Source organism: Chrysemys picta, chromosome 5, assembly GCF_011386835.1.
Source record: "Chrysemys picta bellii isolate R12L10 chromosome 5, ASM1138683v2, whole genome shotgun sequence".
Classification (NCBI taxonomy): domain Eukaryota; kingdom Metazoa; phylum Chordata; order Testudines; family Emydidae; genus Chrysemys; species Chrysemys picta.
In genome coordinates this window covers 63,618,773-63,639,531 of record NC_088795.1, presented here as the reverse complement: position 1 = coordinate 63,639,531, position 20,759 = coordinate 63,618,773, and the positions used below count along the sequence as shown (strand labels likewise).

At 41.0% G+C, this 20,759-nt stretch overlaps 1 protein-coding gene across 3 annotated transcripts in view; it reads left to right on the top strand.

The window, feature by feature from the left end:
• Positions 1 to 20,759, top strand: part of PDGFC (platelet derived growth factor C) — a 242,797-nt gene that overhangs the window by 158,159 nt on the left and 63,879 nt on the right. For all 3 annotated transcript variants that reach the window (XM_042842158.2, XM_065596482.1, XM_065596481.1), the window contains one exon: positions 15,527 to 15,707. In XM_042842158.2, the coding sequence (XP_042698092.2) occupies positions 15,527 to 15,707 (181 nt within the window). The remainder of the gene's footprint in view (positions 1 to 15,526; positions 15,708 to 20,759) is intronic.

The following is a 20,759-nucleotide window of genomic DNA, read 5'->3' as shown; positions in this document are numbered from 1 at the left end:
CCTGTTTATTGGGATGATTTTTAAAATATCAGTATCTGGGTCTTTGAGTATCTGGCTCTCGTGCCTGGCAGAGATGCCCAACCAGTTTGGTGTAAGGTAGCTGAATGATGGCAACTACTTGGGAGAGATTTAAAAGCTGGATAAAATTTAATCAAGAAGCTAAATTGATCCATGGTTGTGAGATAATTAGAGCACATGGAGCATCCTGATTCACATAAAAAAATCCTGGAAAAGGCAATAGTAAACTAATAATTCAGTTTTTAAGTTACTTTAACAATTGTGATATTGTAGTCTGATGAACAGAGAAAAAGCCTGGTTGCCTCATTCCATCTGGTTTGTTGTTATTAATGAAGCACTGGCAAACTTTGTGACATCGCAGAAATGACATGATCCGCTTGTGTGTAAATCCAGGTTGGGTGAACTGCTGTAGTTCATTCTATGAAGATGCTAGCTTTTAGCTGAAACTACTGATGAGTAAGCTAGGTTTTGGGGTGGGGGAAGGAAGAAACCATTTATATCTTGGCTTTTTGTTTTGGAAGATCTGTATACGGATCCCAAGCTCTCCATGATCTCTGATAATTCTCCTGGCATACAGGGTAATATTTCATAGAATCATCCATGGTGGGGCTTCACAGGGTTTGACAATCTTTGTTGAATCAGCTGTTGGCTTGAAAGCCAGTTCACAGTCTCCTGGAGATTCTATGGCACATGGAAGTCCCAGGGCACTGCAGTTTTGTAGAAGGAACCTGGCCAATTATAAACTGCAAGACTTGCTGAAAACTTGCAGTGGAGTTGGTAGTAATATCAGCAAAGTTAGAGAGATACATCGAATGAAGGGGTAATCATGAATGTAGAATATGGATCCAAATTCTTTGAGGTTTGTCTATCACTTGTTAAAATTTGCTGAATGACTATGATGTTTATATACCACTTTTTATGCAGAGTTGACAAAGCAAAAAAGTCACAAACAATACACGAGGAGACAAAATTAGAAAACTCAAAATATTCTGCAGTTAGAACAAAGGTTACTGAGACAAATAATATTTAAAACTCAAATGCACTAACCATACTCGACAGAAGCTGAGTTTATAGTTACAAATTTGACTATCACATTCACTACCTTTACTTAGCTTGAAAGCTACTGCCTACAGTTGTTTCTGTTTGTAAATCATTTGAATATCTGTTTTTACTGCCAATATCAGTTTTGTTCCTAGTTTAGCAGGGGGTGTGCCCTACAGGAGACAGCTGATTTAACTCCTACCCTTTCCTCACACTAGAGACTGCATGCATTGATTTAGAAAACATTTCATACTCTTTAAAATTCCTCACTGGTACTCTGTCTCAAGCAGGCTGTTCAAATAAAGTAAACTAGATCCACGGTATCAAAATATTTTGGTAAATGAACCTAATCCTAATTTATTGCTTCTAAAATTGTTTCATGTTACTGTTGTCGGGTCTGTTTCTAATGGTGTAGACTGAAGTTATTTTCTTTGAAAATGAGTGCTGTACTATTAAATCTTGTTTCTGTCTCTGATATTCTGGGAACAATTAATGTTGATGGAGTTTTTTCCTCTGGTTACTTATTAAAAGGTACAAGTAAATGAATACACTAAAAGGCTTAAAAACAGACTCAGACTCTACAGCTATGGCCTTCTGTGTTCAGTGGTGTAGATAGTTTAGCAGCTTTGATTCCAAGACTCCAGATACTTTCTTGTGTGGTTTCTTAAATCATGATGTCAGGAGTTAAATGCAAACTACAAAGACAAGGCCAACAGCATAATCTAAACTTACTATGTATAATCTCTAAATACTGTAAGTTATACATAGCATGCACTCCCACCATGATGTTTTTAAGTTACTGAACGTCTGAGTACGGTATAGTCAGCAGGCTCACTGTCAGGTTTATAAGCAGCTTCCTTCTGTTTAATCAGCAGAAATAGCAGACATACCAACTGTCCTAATCCTAGACAGACATTTGTGTTTCTTCACCTGTTGTCCAGCTTCACTTCTTGTTCTCACTCTCCTTTTGTCTTGTATTTTTTTACCTAAATATTCAGCACCTTCAAGCAAATTATATGGATTTTGCTATATATTGGGATGAACTGTTAAATTCAGGTGAAATAAATCAAGAAATTAACTTCAAAATATTGTTCCCAATCCTATTGTGCACTGTGGCTGTTTTAAGTTGCTCCACTGGTACAATGCAGCCTGAAACCCAACATAGCCAGCTATTAGGGTTGCCAGGAATCTGGGTTTCGTCTGGAATGGCCAGTTGAAAAGGGACTCTGCCGCTGACTGGGATGCTAAAAGTCCGGTTGGCGGTGCAGCAGGGCTAAAGCAGGCTCCCTGCCTGCCCTGGCTCCATGCAACTCCTGGAAACAGCCAGCATGTCCGGCTCCTAGTCACAGGGGTACCCACAGGGGCGCCATGTGCTGCCACCGCCCCGAGCGCCAGCTACGCAGCTCCATTGGCTGGGAACCTGTGGCGCCTGTGGGCGCGGGCAGCGCGCAGAGCCCCCCCAACCCCTCCACCTAGGAGCCGGAGATGCCGGCCACTTCTGGGACCCATGCGGAGCCTGCCTTAGCCGCATTGCGCCGCTGACCAGGAGCCGCCTGAGGTAAGCTCTGCTCAGCCAGAGCCTGCACCCCAAAACCCCTCCCGCAGCCCAACCCTCTGCCCCGGGTTGGAACCGCCTCCTGCACTGAAACGCCCTCCCGGAGCCCACACCCCCTCCCACACTCCAACCCTGAGCCCCCTCCTGCACCTGAACTCCCTCCCAGAGCCTGCACCCCCTCCCACACCCCAATCCTTTGCTCCAGCCCTGAGTCCCTTCTTGCACCCCAAACCACTCATCCTCAGCCCCACCCTAGAGCCCACACCCCCAGTTGGAACCCACACTCCCTCCTGCACCCCAACCCCCTGCCCCAGCCCTGAGCCTTCCTCTTGCATTCTGAGCCCCTTGACCACAGCCTGGAGCCCCCTCCTGTACCCCAAAACCCTCATCCCTGGCCCCACCCCAGAGCCCACACTCCCACCCGGAGCCCACACCCCACCTGACTGTCCCAGCCTGGAGTCCCCTCCCATACCTGAACCCCTAATTTCTGGCCCCAGCCCACACCCCCAGCTGGAGTCTCCCCACTCCCTCCCACACCCCAATCCCCTGCCCCAGCCTGATGAAAGTGAGTGAGGGTGGGGGGAGAGCAAGCAATGGAGGATGGACTGAGTGAGGGCAGGGTCTCAGAGAAGAGGCATGGATGGAGCCTTGGGGCAGGGCGGGACCGGGGGCAGCGCAAGGATGTTCGGTTTTGTGTGAGTAGAAAGTTGGCAGCCCTACTAGCTATGGGAGAATCACTGAAGCATAGGGCCAATGTGTGGTAGTGGGGGGCAACCAAGGGAAGTCTGGTAGGATGTACGTATAATGAGGATGTGCAAAAAGTAGGATTATTTAGTCTGGGAAGGATAAAACAATTTTGTAGGGCAAAAGAACAATTCCATAACATGAAACAAAGGCCAATAAAAGGACAACAAATAATAGAAATACTATTTCATACAGGTCATTGGTTCATGTACTGTGGGTGGGCTTAATATAGGCTTGGATAATTTTATGACCACTAACTTGTAGCTATGCAAACGTAAATGAGAGTAAAGTCCTTACATGCTTCAATTGTAAGCTGAGCTCCTGCAAGAGTTAGAAGCACATTTCTTCCCCCATGTACAGAACTGCAAAATTGCTATGGGGATTTTTCACTTGGTAAAACCCACAGGAAGGGGTTTGGGGGAAGGAAATCTACATGAGCCTAAATTTTGGTAAGTGTACGATAACAATATATAAATGTTATCTTTGCCCCTCCTTGGCTGTGGCTGGTGGAAAAAGAACTCTGCATAGAATAAATTAAGGTACTAGGCTGGATTTTTTTTCCAGTCCTAAAAATAATACAAATTATAAGAGAGAGTCTTGAATGGCAATATTCTAGTCTCTTGCCTTTGATTTTTGTCTGTAAACAGTGATGTTGTATCGCTGTATATTCTAATGATGCTTCATGTCATTTTAGTAATAGATTAGTAACAGAAAAATGCTTTATAGGTGGCCAATGCCAGGTGCCTCAGAGGGAATGAACAGAACAGTTAGTCATCAAGTGATCCATCCCCTGTCGCCCATTCTCAGCTTCTGGCAAACAGGAGTTAGGGACACTGTCCCTGCCCATCCTGGCTAATAGCCATTGATGGGCCTATCTTCCATGAATTTATCTAGTTCTTTTTTGAACCCTATTATAGTCTTGGTCTTCACAACATCCTCTGGCAAGGAGTTCCACAGGTTGACTGTGCGTGGTGTGAAGAGTACTTTCTTTTGTTTCTTTTAAACCTGCTGCCTATTAATTTCATTGCTTACCCCTAGTTCTTCTGTTATGAAAAGGAGTAAATCCTTATTTACTTAGAATCATAGAAGATCAGGGTTGGACGAGACCTCAGGAGGTCATCTATTCCAACCCCCTTCTCAAAGCAGGACCAACCCCAACTAAATCATCTCAGCCAGGGCTTTGTCAAGCTGGGTCTTAAAAACCTCTAAGGATGGAAATTCCACCACCTCCCTAGGTAACCCATTCCAGTGCTTCACCACCCTCCTAGTAAAATAGTTTTTCCTAATATCCAACCTAGACCTCCCCCACTGCAACTTGAGACCATTGCTTGTTCTGTCATCTGCCACCACTGAGAACAGCCTAGCTCCATCTTCTTTGTATCCCCCCCCTTCAGGTAGTTGAAGGCTGCTATCAAATCCCTCCTCACTCTTCTCTTCTGCAGACTAAATAAGACCAGTTTCCTCAGACTCTCCCCTAATCATTTTCATTGCCCTCCACTGGACTTTCTCCAATTTGTCCACACCAGTCCTGATTTTATAGACGTCTATGTTATCCCCCCTTAGTCGTCTCTTTTCCAAGCTGAAAAGTCTGTCTTTTTAATCTCTCCTCATATGGAAGCTATTTCATACCTCTAATCATTTTTGTTGCCCTTTTCTGTACTTTTTCCAATTCCAATACATCTTTTTTGAGATGGATGCATGAGTAGTTCAGGATCAATGCCTAAATATGGAATTATTTAAGCACATAACCTGTCATAGGACTACCAGTACAGCTAGTATTGGCACTACCAGTTCATTTGGACTGAATCACTAAGGCTCTGACTTCAGTGGTGCTACTCATATTCTTAAAATTAAGCATGTGTTTAGGTACAGCTCTTGCAAACACTTAAGTTAGCAATAGTGATGGTTTATTCCCCATAGCTCTTTTTATTTCATTTTCACTATCAGCCAGCACTGAAATACGCTGCTGATGCTCTAAGAGCTCTTAGATGAAGATAAGAGTTCTTGAATCTTAGATTAAAGCCAAGGTTTTAAGCAATGAGATGTAATAAGCAAGAAGTAGAGGCTCCAGCTTCAGATGATGCCTTGGCTAAAACAGATTTTAAAAAAATGAAATGTGGTCTGTAAGACCAGAGAGAGGTTGGTGAATTAATGTGCATCTATGTTGCCAGTAAAATTATTTGAAAATTGGATTTTTGTTTTTAACCCTAGTGGCCTGATCCTCCTCTAACTTATACTAATGTAAATCCATGATTAACTCAGCAGTGTAAATGAGAAGAAAATTAAACCCCTAGTTCTTGTGTTCATATGAAATATAAAGACTAGGTCATTCTTTATAAAGGGTGTCTTCCCAGATAATCATATAGAAATACAAAACTAGTTGTTTGTTGGAATACTGGGTCCCACAACTAATTCATTTGAGAAAACATTACAATTGATAGATAACACCGGGCAAACATTTGACAGATCTGTAAACGAGTCTACGGCTCAACAAGCCAATTTCCGACCTCCAACATTGCATGTTCTAGACTAAAATAATTAAAATTAGATGGGTGTAGAATCTACAGTATGTTATTATTGATTTATATCAGATATCTATGACACATACATCTGAGGCATATTTCTCACACATATCTGTTGAACAACAGCAAAACTTGTTCTTAGTCTCTGGATTATGCCAGTGAGTATCACTACTTCATAGTAAATAGAGACATGGTGGTATATTATTTTTCAGTATCACTCTCATCTGCTATATAGGCAGGAAGTAATATTTACTACTGAAAATGTATACGTTTATCAGCATTTTCCAAGTATGAAAGAGTTTGTACTCACTTTTATTTTTTTGGATCACGTCTGACTAGGCTGCATCTTGCTACCAGCTATTAGAGCACATGAATTATACTGTGCAGTTATAGAGATATTAGTCTGGAAATTTGTTTCAGCTCAGATCACGGAGGGTGAGAAATCATTATTACATTTTTATTTAAAAGAAGCAACCCATAGTCAAAATTGTAATTTAATAAGCACAGCTTGTCTCCTTTCCAACTGCTGCGTAATCTGTAGTGGTGTCCTAAAGAGTTCCCTCTGACCTAGTGCAAGGCCCAGCCAAGACCATGTAGAGGGGAGGAGGGCTGGGGGTAGTACACTACATAGGCTGCTCAATTTAGCAGGCAAACTGCTTTTAGGCACCTTTTCACAGAAAGAGAATAGCTGGAAAGTGAGCTCTTACAATCATTTTAAATTATGTTCATGTTGTTTAGAACAGTGTTTCTCAATTTTTTTGAAAGTCTCAGAACCTGGGTCACACATTTCTATTAATTGTAATCAAAACGGTTCCACCCACTCCTTTGCCATACAGACACTCAATCTTTGTTGGTGCTGATACAAGGGTTCAGAGTCTGCTAAGGTGTTTTTTTTTTCTCTCTAAAGTATGGAGGAGTGGTGGATTTTTTTGTTTTGTTTTGGCAACTGGTAAGTCGGGGTGGGCAAACTTTTTGGCCCGAGGGCCACATCTGGGTATGGAAATTGTATGGTGAGCCATGAATGCTCACAAAATTGGGGGTTGGGGTGCAGGAGGGGGTGTGGGCTCTGGGGTGAGGCCATAAATGAGGAGTTCAGGATGCAGGAGGGGTCTCTGGGCTGGGGCAGGCGGTTCGGGTCCGGGGGGGGGGTGAGGGCTCTGGCTGGGGGTGCGGGCTTTGGGGTGGGGCTGAGGATAAGTGTTGAGGGTGCAGGAGGGTGCTCCGGGCTGGGACGGAGGGGTTCAGAGGGTGGGAGGGAGATCAGGGGTGGTGCAGGGGGTTGGAGCAGGCTCTGGGGGGTTCTTACCTCAAGCAGCTCCCAGAAGCAGCAGCATGTCCCCCCTCTGGCTTCTACGTGGAGGCACAGCCAGGCGGCTCTGCACGCTGCCATGGTTCCCAGCCAATGGGAGCTGCGGGGGCGGCTTGAGGCGGAGGCAGTGTTTGGAATCCCCTGGCTGCCCCTATGCATAGGAGCAGGAGGGGGCACATGCTGCTGCTTCTGGGAGCTACACAGAGTGGGGCAAGGTCCCAACCCCGCTCCTTGGCTGGAGCAGGGCAAGCCCGGGACCCTGCTCCCCGGAAGGAGCTTGTAGGCCAGATTAAAACGTCTCAAGGGCCAGATGCGGCCCCCAGGCAATAGTTTGCCCACCCCTGTGCTAAGTGGTCTTTTTATCCAGCCTACAAGGAAATTTGTCAGGGGAATATCCTCCGGTGGAAATGAATCAATAAATAACTATAATGTTACCTGGTCCATTTCAAAGGCAGAAGCACTAAATGGCTGTTCTGAAGTTTCTAGGGGCTTGTCTACACTGGCAAGTTTCTGCGCAGTAAAGCAGCTTTTTGCATTCAAACTGCAGCCATGTACATACTGCCAAGCCACTTTGTGCACAGGAACTCCTCAGTTGCAGCGCTGCAAAAAACCTACCTTGATGAGAGTCGTAAGGCTATTTGCGCAGAGGCTACAGCGCTCTATTGCCGGTGTAGACACTTGATTGCTTTCCGCGCTGTAATTGGCCTCCGGAGCTGTCCCATAATGCCTTAAATGACCGCTCTGCTCATTGTTTTGAACTTGGCTGCCCTGGAGATATGCGCCCCTCCCCTTTCAAAGCACCCTCTCTGACAGCATTTGCGTGCGGTGCTGATCTGCTTCCAGACACAAAGCAAACCATTAATGTGGAATGCTTTTGCTGTTGAACACAGAGGCAGGCGTGTGTGTGTGTGTGAGTGTGAGAGAGAGAGAGGCGGGGGCTGATGTCGGGGTTTCCCCCTCCCCCGCCTCAGGACTGGTTGCTTCCTGCCACTGTCTGAACTTACAAGACAGCATGCTGACACACTCTCTGTCCCCCAAAACACATTGTCTCCTCCACCCCCATACACACACACTCTCCCCCCACACACACTTCAGTTGAAAAGCAGCTGGCAATGTAGTAGGATGCCCATGGAACAATGGGATTGGGAAACCTGCATCATGTGATGCTGTGCCTGCCCTATGAGCCATTGCAAACGCTTCCCAAAGCACCCTGCGGCCCGTTGCACAGTGGGATAGCTACCACAATGCATTGCTGTCTTTGCCGTTGCAAGAGCTGCTAATGTGGATGCGCTCCAGTGTCACAAGGAGCATAGTGTGGACACGCAACAGTGGTTTAATTCCAGCGTTTTAATAAAAATGGTATAATTTGTGGCACAGAAACTTGCCAGTGTAGAAATACCCTAAGATCTAGCGATAAAATTCTATCCTGGGTCCGGTGATTTGGCAGTAGTTGGAGAAGGGGATGAAATCTACCACGGTAGGAAATTCCCCCTCCATTCTCGCACTCCCTCTTCCAGATGCGAACACGGTGCTCTTGTATTCATGGTGGTAGCATTATTTACATTTATATTTGTGACTAAAATCTATATGATTTTATGAAAATATGCTAAGGAGTTTAAATATAATGTAACTGGAATATGCTTCATGCAAAAGGTCTCTTGTAAGGTATCATTACAAAGCTTATAATCTACTGAGTGTGGTCATCCTATTTCTATAAATGTATCACTCTGAAACTAGAAATATGAAATATAACTCTGAGGACTTATTGTAATTATGCAAAGTGTGGGCCATTAATGGTGGTTTGGAATCTTGATGACTCCCATTAACCAGGACAATTATCTGCAAATGGCTCTGTTTTTCTTGTAAGTCTCCCTGTTTAGGGGTGTGCTGGTAAGTGGGTAATGAAGTCTTACAGTGACATGTGATCATGTCACCTGAACTGGAATCCCTCTTTAACTTGGTGCTTTTCTATTGAGAAGGAGGGGGTGGGAACCCAGAGAGGGACAAAGGATTCCCGCCTTTTGCAAAAGATATATAAATGGGTGGAATAGAACAAAGAGAGAGACATTATGAGGAATCTCCTAGCTACCACCTGAGCTGGAACAAGGGCTGTACAGGGGAAAGGATTGTGCCCAGACTAGGAAGGTGTCCAATCTGTGAAAGAAACTTATCGAAACATCTCTCAGGATGAGATTTTATCTGTACTCAGTTGTATTGGGCTTAGATTTGCGTGTTTTATTTAATTTCACTTGGTAATTCACTTTGTTCTGTCACTACTTGGAACCACTTAAATCCTACTTTCTGTATTTAATAAATTCATTTTTTACTTATTAATTAACTCAGAGTATGTATTAATACCTGGGGGGCGGAGGCAAACAGTTGTGCATATCGCTCTATCAGTGTTATAGAGGGCGAACAATTTATGAGTTTACCCTGTATAAGCTTTATACAGGGTTAAAGGCATTTATTTGGGGTTTGGAACCCATTGGGAGTTGTGCATCTGAGTGTCAAAGACAGGAACACTTCTGTAACTTCTGTAAGCCTACAGCTGTTAGGGGATGTGGTTCAGACCCTGGGTCTGAGTTTGCAGCAGGCTAGTGAGTCTGGCTCAAACCAGGCAGGGCGCTGAAGTCCGAAGCTGCCAGGGCAGAAAAGCAGGGGCAGAAGTAGGCTTGGCACATCAGGTGGCAGCCCCAAGGGGTTTCTGTGATCCAACCCATCACAATATTATTTTAGCATTTTGGTTTTCAGTTCTTGTATTGTGTGTTTTTTTTTTAGTTCCTGTATAAAGAGACAAGACACACAGTGCATCTGTCTTATGGGCTAACGTATTTTAGTTTCAGGGAAAGGTACTGGACTGGTAGTACACATACTAAAAGGTGCAGTACAGGTAGCAATTATTCCCCCCATGTCCCCCTTTTCCTCCCTTCTCCACCATGTCAGGAACCCTGATCCCCCCCATTCACCTTCTGCTACATTCCAGAAGTTCTGTATGTTCCCCAAGTCCCCTTCCTCCATGCCAGGGGCTCTCGGTGCCTGTTGGTGCCTACAACATTCTCTGTAAGTTTGGAATTGATCAGATGTTGTGTTTAATAGTTATCACATTGCAAAAAAACAATCAAACATAAATGCCATTAAGTTAAGGGTAGAACCTCATTTTGCTTCGCCAAAAATGACAACATTAATGTCACCAGGAACAAAGGTGCGCTGGAACGGGGTGGCCAAGGCGCCATGGCCTCCCTACTTTTTACCGGCTGTAATGGTGAGCAAAGCAGGGCCTCAGGGGGAAGGGATGCCACAAGAGCGGGGCTTTGGAGAAAGGGCGTGCTGTGAGGGCGGGGCTTCGGGGGGGAAGAGGTGCTGTGGTGGGAGGGGCACTCCGGGGGCGGAGGCACAGTTAGGGCGCTGGTGGCCCCCCCCCACACTTTTAGGAAGTTTTTGCCACCCCTGCAGGAACATCTAATAATCACTTACAACGCCAGTAAGTTAGAGTGAATTCTGTATAGCCTGCTAGCTGCTACCAATCCCTTGGTTCCCTTATGTAGACAGACATTAAATTAATCTCACCCACTGTCCCAAGTAAAGCAGGCCAAAAACTGACTTTCCCATCCCATTGCAAAAATAAAAAATAGTTCCAAAATGTAACAAATAAATAAAAATTAAAAACAAGATGAAATTTCCTATGGAATGGGATTTCCAAAATTTTGTTTAGCAACAGGCAAAATGACACTTCCTTTTCACCTTTTTGAAATATTTCCTGGCAACCAAGGTGCCATCAGAAACCTAACGGATGTTGATCAGAATTTGTTGAAATAGTCACATTCCCACAGAGCTATCAATGTTGATGAATCAGCATTTTCCAAAGGCAAAATGTTCCATCAGAAATTTTTCATCCAGCTCTAGTCCCTAACAATCTTCTCTAAAGAGAGGTAGAGCAAATATATTGAGACAGGGATCAAGCAAATAACTATACAAGTGGGAGGTTCTTACCAATTTCCTTTTCTTCCATAAAAGAACAATTCTGTATTCTAACTAATAATTGAGGGAGGGAGTAATATTACACCTCACCAAAGCAAAGGCATTTTTATTAAGTAAATATTCATTTATAAAACATACATGCACACACAGAAGAACAGAAAGAGTCAAGTTCTCTGATATAGTGAATTATACTAACTATGGGTTTCTGTTTATAGATTCATTGATTTATTTTTTTAAATTACTAGAGGCAGGGGGAAGATGCACAAACGTCTTGAAGCTGCAGGCCCAGGTAATCAGCATGTTATATATTTAGCAAATGACAATGCAAACCACAGAAAAATACAGAGAGGAGGGGAAAATACATTCCCCAGGAAAAATACATTTCCTGGCTAGAAAGACCTTGAAATTTAGAGAGCAATTTTCATTGCTTATTTGTTCGTTACAAATAAATAGCCCCTTGCATAAATAATCTGTTAATTCAGTCCACTGTCCCAGGAACATATACCAAAAATAAGTGGAATATGCATGCCACCACAGAAATAGGGGAAAGAAAAATGGGCTGATCATGACTAAAAAGGCCACCTCGCTTCCTGAATAAACCGCCCTGTAGTCCAAAATCTGACTGTTTGTATAATATACTGAAAACGTAAAGCGCTATATTAATGCTATAATTCATTATAGTACTGAAGACGGTGCAGTCTCAAGCTAGGTTTTATATAGTAGAAGAAAAACTGGAAAGGTATTTTATTTAAAGGCAAACAATTATTTAGTGTATAAATCATCTTTGTAACTTCATTGGAAAATGTGAAACCATTTATCTGTTGTCAGTGCCTTCTCAGTTTTGACTAACAAATCTCTATACAGGAAAGTATAGTTTTGGATAGCTGTGGATTTTGCACTGCTACTGTTCAGCCCTGTCACATGAAGGTTCAGTTTTGCACACCATCCAAGTACAGTTTGGGCCTGTAAACACTAGAGACTCCTAACCATTTTGTTTTGTTATCTTTCACAGCAAGTTTAGGCTCCAGTCAACACGTGCAATGCTAGGAATTTTGAGATGCACATCTGATCTATTTGGCAGGCTCTGACCAAACAGTTGGTTTAGATAACTGACAGGGATAAAGTTAATTGACAGAATTTCAGTATGTCTGGGAAATGTGCTGTTTTTTCTGCTGATGTAGATAGACTTTGTAAAGATTCTCCCCTTTTAATGGTGTAATACCTATTCTGTATAAAAAACTGCCTATCGCTGTGCTCAACAGCAAGAAACTCGTCTTTACAGTTTGTAGATTCCCATATGAGAGCAGAAATTTTGTCTAGAACGCCAGATTTGTTTGTTGAACATAAATCCTCTATAGGTCCCCAGGGAGATGTTAGAAAAAGGGAGTAATCATTATAAACCACTTAGTGCTGTATGTACTGTATCATGTTGCTGTGAGAAAGTTATGTTTAATTGGCTCATAAAATAGGTTTAGTAAATCCTTTAAATAGTGATTTGGGCAATTGTGCACACTGCAATACAATATTAGTGAGTGCATTATAAGGATTACAGTGTCTCCAGAATGTTCACCTGGGGACATATGGCTTTCCACTTATCAGTGATATTGGGTTTGGTGTTCTTTGTTTTTACTTCTACGTGATCTGTTCTTTTTATATCAAACCGCTTTCAAGTGTTTCAAAGTCAGGCTCAATCAAGTTATCATTAGCGACACATATGCTGAATTAAAAGTATACTGGTTGCAACAGAAGCTTGTTTTCAAATAACATGTGCAAAGATTGGGAAGACAAGAAATGAATATAATAAAAGTGAGCCAAAGATGAAGCTTCTTATCTGGGCCTATTTTGCATATGAGTCATAATTCTCATTCCTGGCTTTTGTATGCTAGACAGAATCCTTACTTAGTCTCCCATCTAGCTGAGTTATTAGTGTTCATTTAAAAAAGCTCTAGGTTTAAAGCTATGGAATTTGAATTGTGCATTTACCCCTAGGGTGCCAGGAGTCTGGAAGGTGCAATAGAAAGAAGTGCATAAATTATATAGAAGCACTGGTGACTGTAGTATGCCTGACATCCAATACTTTTGAGTCTGAAGTCAATAAACATAACACCTAACAGATTTTTATTCACATTCCATGAAATAGAAGAAATGATGGCTTCTTTCTTTTGTTTTCTAGCTGAAGCAATAAACTACAAAAAGACCCTCTTAAAAACGTATACGCTGCGTTTAAATGGCAAATTAAAACATGTTCTCAAATCCCTGAGGCTGTAGTACTATTACATGCACATTGTGTTCATACTAATACATGATCATAAAAGGAAAATATTGATGGATGAATTTAAGAATCAAATTGTATAAATGTATGATGCTCATTTGGAAAATCAAATACAATGGTGATAAAGCAATTAGTAGTATATCATGATTTCAATCAAGATTTAAAACATGACAGTAATATCTTGCGAACACATTTTAATGAGCATGTTCATTTTATTCATTTTTAATTAAGTGGAAAAAATACTGGTCCTCTAAACAGAGATAATAAATGTATGAGCCTGACTTGCACAGACATGCAACACAAGAATTTATTGCCTGTTGTCTAGCTAGGGAACTGGGAATAATTATAGAGAGTAAGTTTACTGAAAAAAAAATACAGAAAACTTTAATGGAAAATTGTTACGAAGTAATGATTTTCACATTAAGCAATGACTGCCTTATTTAGAAGAGTGTGTGTGTTTCTCTTCTTTTTTTAAAATCAGAGTATTAGTTACAGTTGTGGGTAGAACTATTTGTTTCTAAGAAAAGAATTGAACTGTATTTATGATTTACCAATTCAGGTTGCTTTGAGAAATGTATTTGCTGTGTGTTCATGTATATATGTGTATGAGAATGTTAGCAATACTAGAAAAATTGAGGGAGAGTAGGAAACTTCCCCAGGCATTTGCAATCACTGTTTTCAAAATCTGAATGATCATTATATATATATATATATATATATATATATATATATATTCATCCCTAATGGTTATAATATAATCTTCCAAAGACACCTTTAAGCTTAAATAGCAGTGCGGCCTCGTATGTCATCAGATGGACAACTCTAGTGCCTCTGCTGTTGCACAGAGATTCCCAAGCTGCAGTAGAGGGAAAACTGACCAGAATTGCCATGTTTTCACTCCTGTTCAGAATCCTGTGAACAGCAATAATTTCCTTTCATGACTGTTTGGGGAAGGTCTGAGAAGCTAGAAACTAGAGGTATTCACTGATGCAGTGTAACTCAAAAACCAAGACTTAAAAAAGGGTTGTGTAAAGGAAGTGCGCACCTTATGTCAGTGAGAAAGTGGTAGAGTAATGGAAACAAACTCGATGAGTGCTCTAACTTACGTTAGGGTCCACTTTGGCCTTCTACTGGTCAAATATCTGGTTTACACGCAGGTGGCTTTAAGCACATTTGTCCCCTTTTACATTTCCCGGGAGCTTCGGCACTGGATTAGCCCTATGCTCCTTGCACACCGCTCCCTAATAATGTCTGTGCCTCTATTTGAGGGGTGAAGTAGAAAGCAGTCTGCTGAGAAGGTTATTCTTAATGACTGTTCCTTGGAGCAGATGATGAGTGGAGTGGATAGGAATGACAAAACACTGGGTTGAGATATACCTTCATTGTTTGTGTTATGTCTTCAAAACTCAATCTCCAGACCATCCATTGTGAGACAGTTGCCCAAAATGCTGGATAATTTTTGGTACATTCTATACTTAGGCCCTGTCCAGCAAAGCTCTCAGTGGAACTACACACATGCTTAAAGTTAAGAAAATGCTTAAGAGCTTTGCTGGACTGAAAACTTAATGCCACTTCAAGCCTTTCCAAGCTTTCTTTCCTATCAGAGTACAGGAGGAGAAAGTTGTTAGCTGCAAAAGAAGCGATTGAACATTGGTCATCAGCAAAATACTACTACTACTGCTACTAAATATAGCACATACCAATTACTGAATCACACTTTAAAATATTTCAAAATTGTTATTTCTCTTTTATGATTATTTTCTTCCTCCTCTATCCCATATATTGTACTTATTTTCCATATAAGAAACAAACATTTGTTACTAAGAGGTTTTGTTCAAAATGCTAACTCTTGTTCTAACTTTTTTTTTTTAACTCCACTGAATGACTTTATTATGTGTTTAAGCCAATAGCAACTTGGATGAAGAACCTAGGATTAAAATTACTGGCTTCAATGACATACTTTCAGCATGAAAAGAGACATTTGTTGTTGGTTTTTTTTAAATGAAATGTGACTATGTTGAGTAAATCATGAGAATTCTGTAGGAAATGCATCAGTCAATAAATGTTTGATTTTCTTTTTCTTTCAGGTACGACTTTGTAGAAGTTGAAGAGCCGAGTGATGGCACTATTTTAGGGCGCTGGTGTGGTTCCAGTACTGTGCCAAGCAAACAAATCTCCAAAGGAAACCAGATCAGGATAAGATTTGTATCTGATGAATATTTTTCTTCTGAACCTGGATTCTGCATCCATTATACTCTCCTCATGCCAGTAAGTAACATCATTTCAGGATCAAGAGGTATCAGAAAAACAAAATTTTAACAATACTACTTCTCAGGAGAGTGGCTTGATAGTTTAGGGTTAGTTACTAATTGTTATCTTTCATTATTATCACAATTATTATTCTTAAGTCTGTCTTCCAGGACCATAAATTTTATTTCCGTAATATAACTACCCAAATGTTCTTGTGGTTAGCATGGATGGCTTTGGATTGGGAAGTTGTGGGCTCAGTTGTTCATGTAGAAACTTTAGAAAAACTCTTGCATTACTAACGCAGTACAGTAAAAAAGACATTTTTTTCTAGTTTTGGGAAGAGTTCAGCCATCATAAAGAATGAGTTTCTTGTCTGCTGGAAAACAACATTTCAAAACTACATGGTTGTTTTTTTTTATCCAGTTCCTCATAGCTTATTCTGTGTGTTTTATCTCCTAATTACCCTTACTGGGCATATTGGCTAAAACTCATTATTGAAGAAAAAAACATATTGGGTCTAAGTAATCCATATTGTAATAACTCATATTGTAACTCCGTTGGCTTGAAGCATAAAACTAACTTGAGTGGCATTGCACCAAAAATGCTTTTGGCTCATTCACTTGAGTTTTCTTGCCATTTTCCCATAATTTGGGTTTTGGGGGAAGAGGGGCGCACAATCCTGATAGTGGCCTCAAAGTGCTACTGCAATACAAATAATAATAATGATATTTGTAAAGTGCTATGGATACTTAGATGTAAGGAACTAAATAATTGCAAATTATTAACGAAAATGTGAAACGTTAGGGTTTTATTCACCTGCGGTGGTTACTAAAAGACCATACATTTGCCACCTCTATATGTAACAAATTGGTTTGCTAGCTTCTTAATAGAACTGTGACATAATCACAGTGAATCCTGAAACTAGCTCATTGTCAAATGTGCATATGAACCCAAAATTCAGTTCAGTTTGTGAACCTAGCCATGCTTTACAGTTTCAGACAGCTGAGTTAAAGGGAGTGGAACATGTATAAGTGAGGGCAAAATTTGACCAAGTATATTCAATTTTAGAAAATGGTAACATAAAATCCAAAAATAGGTGGGTTTTGGGGGGCAACTGTCTAGTTTTTTTCATTTTCTCCCTGACACATGTAACAGGTGGGAAGTAATATTATATATGATTTGTGTGTAATCCAAAACCCATCTGAAATTTGTGGAATGGTTTAAATAAACATATTCATAAGTTCCAGAATTCCCTTATCTTTACATTTATGCCATTCTGTACAAAACAGATGCTGTAGTAAGAGCTGATTATACTTACTTGAACTGAGAGAGGTGAATTTATATTATCTTCCTCATAATTTGATGAAGAGTAAGTTGGTTAGCATCAGCCATTTTTCTGATGGACAAGAATGTAATAAAAACATTAGAATGTTGTTTCTGCCCTAGTAACTTCTCCCTCCAATCATTTATATAAGACCATAAGAACGGCCATACTGGGTCAGACCAACAGTCCATCTAGTCCAGTATCGTGGCTTCTGACAGTGGCCAATGCCAGGTATCCCAGAGAGAATGAACAGAACAGGTAATCATCAAGTGATCCATCCCCTATTGCCCATTCCCAGCTTCTTGCAAACAGAGGCTAGGGACACCATCCTCGCCTATCCTGACTAATAGCCATTGATGGACCTATCCTCTACTCTCTATATTATTATCCAGTCTGTCAAAAAGTCTTGAGTTCAAGAGGTTTGTCCCATTGAGAGGTTCAAGTGAATTAAGTTTTTGAAGAACAAATGCTGAATAAATGAGTTTAAAATGGCATGTTACATGAGTGGTAAAGACACTATTAGGTTATCCAGATTATTCAAAGCAAGTGGTGTTAAAACCTTTTCACCATATCTGTATATGCCATTCCATAGAGAAATCTCACTTTTCTTATGCTTTTATAAAGCTCCCTTTTCTAGCTCTGCAGGATCATGAGATAGTCAACTCTAAGGTTGTATTATTTGTCTGTATAGAAACTCTGTCATTATGATTGACTTTTACCCATTCTGGGCTTGAAGCAGATGTAATTTTGGAGGTAAGAAGCAACAGAGAGTCCTGTGGCACCTTTAAGACTAACAGAAATATTGGAGCATAAGCTTTCGTGGGTGAATGCCCACTTCATCAGACGCAAGTGATGAAGTGGGCATTCACCCACGAAAGTTTATGCTCCAATACGTCTCTTAGTCTTAAAGGTGCCATAGACTCTCTGTTGCTTTTTACAGATTCAGACTAACACGGCTACCCCTCTGATATTTGGAGGTAAGGTTTCACATTCAGAAGTAGAGGGAGGAAATCTTTCTTTGTAAGGTTAAGTTAAAACAATGGCAGATGTTTGAAGATTTGAAGAGATTTGAAATGTGAGGATATGTTTCTGAGAGATGGATTAGTGGGCAAGTGACACATTCATAATTCTCAATTTATCACATACATATGAGGTATGTATACACATAACATATTATACATACAATTTGTATGTACAATATGGTACAAATATACATCATATTAGATATATACACGTAGTAATACTGATTTCACTTGCATAGGTATCAGTCAGGAGTATTTCCATTCACATCAGTGGAATTTCACTGGATTGAGTTCAGAATCAGATAAAACACCCTTGATTTAAAAAGAAAATACAAATCAGTGTTTATCTAGTAAACAGTAGAAATGGATACTTGTCTACATAGAGCAGAGGTTGGCAACCTTTCAGAAGTGGTGTGCCGAGTCTTCATTTATTCACTCTAATTTAAGGTTTTGCGTGCCAGTAATACATTTTAACATTTTTAGAAGGGCTCTTTCTATAAGTCTATAATATATAACTAAACTATTGTTGTATGTAAAGTAAACAAGGTTTTTAAAATGTTTAAGAAGCATTTAAAATTAAATTAAAATGCAGAGCCCCCCGGACCCGTGGCCAGGACCCGGGCAGTGTGAGTGCCACTGAAAATCAGCTTGCGTGCCGCCTTTGGCAGGCGTGCCATAGGTTACCTACCCCTGACATAGAGCAATAAGATGGAGTATGGGGACTATGGTTTTTAAAGCACTCTAATGTGTTGTGCATTAATTAGTCCATATAGAGCTTGCTGCTGTGCACTAGGAAACATTACAGAGAGATTACAGTATATACAACTGTAATGCGGAATGTATATAATATACGTTCGTCATTACAGTATATACATGAAGAAAGCTCCCCTCCACCAATCGTGATTTTGGACATCTACATACAAGTCAAAAATAGCTAAAAATACCCCCTCCCCCTCCCAAAAATTGAGTTAATAACCCTCCCCCCCAAACAGAAGCTCTAAGCATAACAGATACTCCTTTTTCAATTCCAAAAGTAATTGTGTGGTTATGTATTCATTTCTCCCTTTGGAATAGGAAATGCTCTTTATACCCCAAATTTTATCATGTAACAATCTATAAAGTATAATATTTCATATTTCAATATGCAGCCCATGCAACCATCAACTATGTGGCATTGTATATTTCACATTAATCACAAGTGATGAGTTTCAAAACTGAATTTACTTAATCTAAGCTACAGATATTGAAAATTTGGACAAAACTTACTGTCACTAATTTTGCTGTTAACTGTAATTCTGGGGGGTGGGAGGTTAGTGCTCCTACAATAGAAATATTGTGGGAGGCTCTACCTCCACATAAACCTGTTACATGCCCTGGAGGAAAGGGGGGAACATGATGGGAGCAGGACCCAGAGGATCTGGAGTGGCTGCCATGGAGTCTGGGATTAGGGAGCAGAAGCCAGAGTGTCTGGAACAGGCCTGGGAGCAGGTAGGAACCCTGAGACCCTCCTTCCCAGCTTGGAGACCCCCCCTCACTCCCCCTCCTATTCCTCTACCTCTCCCCAATTCCCAGGGACCTTCCACCCCTTCTGTGTAATCCTATATCACACTATACTTCAAAAGAGGTAGAAATCCACATGTCCAAAAATGAAAGATGGTTCTGGTTGTGCAGAAGCAAAAAGGCTAAATGAATGCAGAGTAAAGTAATAAAACGGATGCTGAAAAATAACTGGTCTACTTTTATGTCTTGGTCCTAAACAGTTAACATGTTCCTTCCCCTGCCCCCATTCTGCTGAGGGGAGGGAGGAGGTAGGCCTTGCAGATTAGCAATGAGAGATTGTTTGAGGAGAAATGAAGCAAAACTGAAATAAAGCAGTGCAAGATTGTTTCTGTTGTTGGAGGCCACACACAGTGAGGGGCACAGGACACATTTCAGGTCTCCTAAGGCGGGGGGAATGACTTTGTTTAATTCTGCTGTAATTTATAATAGTTTTTTTTTTTTAACTTTTGTATATTAAATTGCAAACCAACATTTTACATGATGATTTAGTATCCGAAGAATGGTGGTAAGCCTGATGACTTTATTTCTCAGACTTAATCAGACAAAAGGAGTTTCAGCAGCTTTGACTTCCTCAGCCACATCATTTTATAGAAAGCTCTTACTCTAGTTCAGACCCTACCCAGTGTAGATGGCAAAGATTCCTTGACCAGATCTAATGATTTTTCTTCAAATACTTGTGTACATAGCACAGAATTCAGACATGTGAAGCTCTTCACTTTTCGAGTATTTACCAGCGGGCCATCCCTTATTTTAGACCTAATTTTATTTCATCTCCTCTGTTTTATACTTGTTCTTCAGAAACTTCATACACTTGTATATATAATTTATACTTGTACATTATTTGTTTTGGAGTCTTATGAAGCAGAGGTGTTGGAAATTGTCTGTACTATTGTCAAGGCTGGATCCCCACTTTGAACTTTAGGGTACAAATGTAGGGGCCTGCATGAAAACTTCTAAGCTTAACTACCAGCTTAGCTCTGGTTCCGCTGCCACCATTTCCCAATTAGGTTCCCTTTCTGGGAAGCCCTGAGAAACCTTTCACCAATTCCCTGGTGAATACAGATCCAAACCCCTTGGATCTTAAAACAAGGAGAAATTAACCATCCCCCCTCCTTCCTCCCACCAACTCCTGGTGAACACAGATACAATCCCCTTGGATCTAAA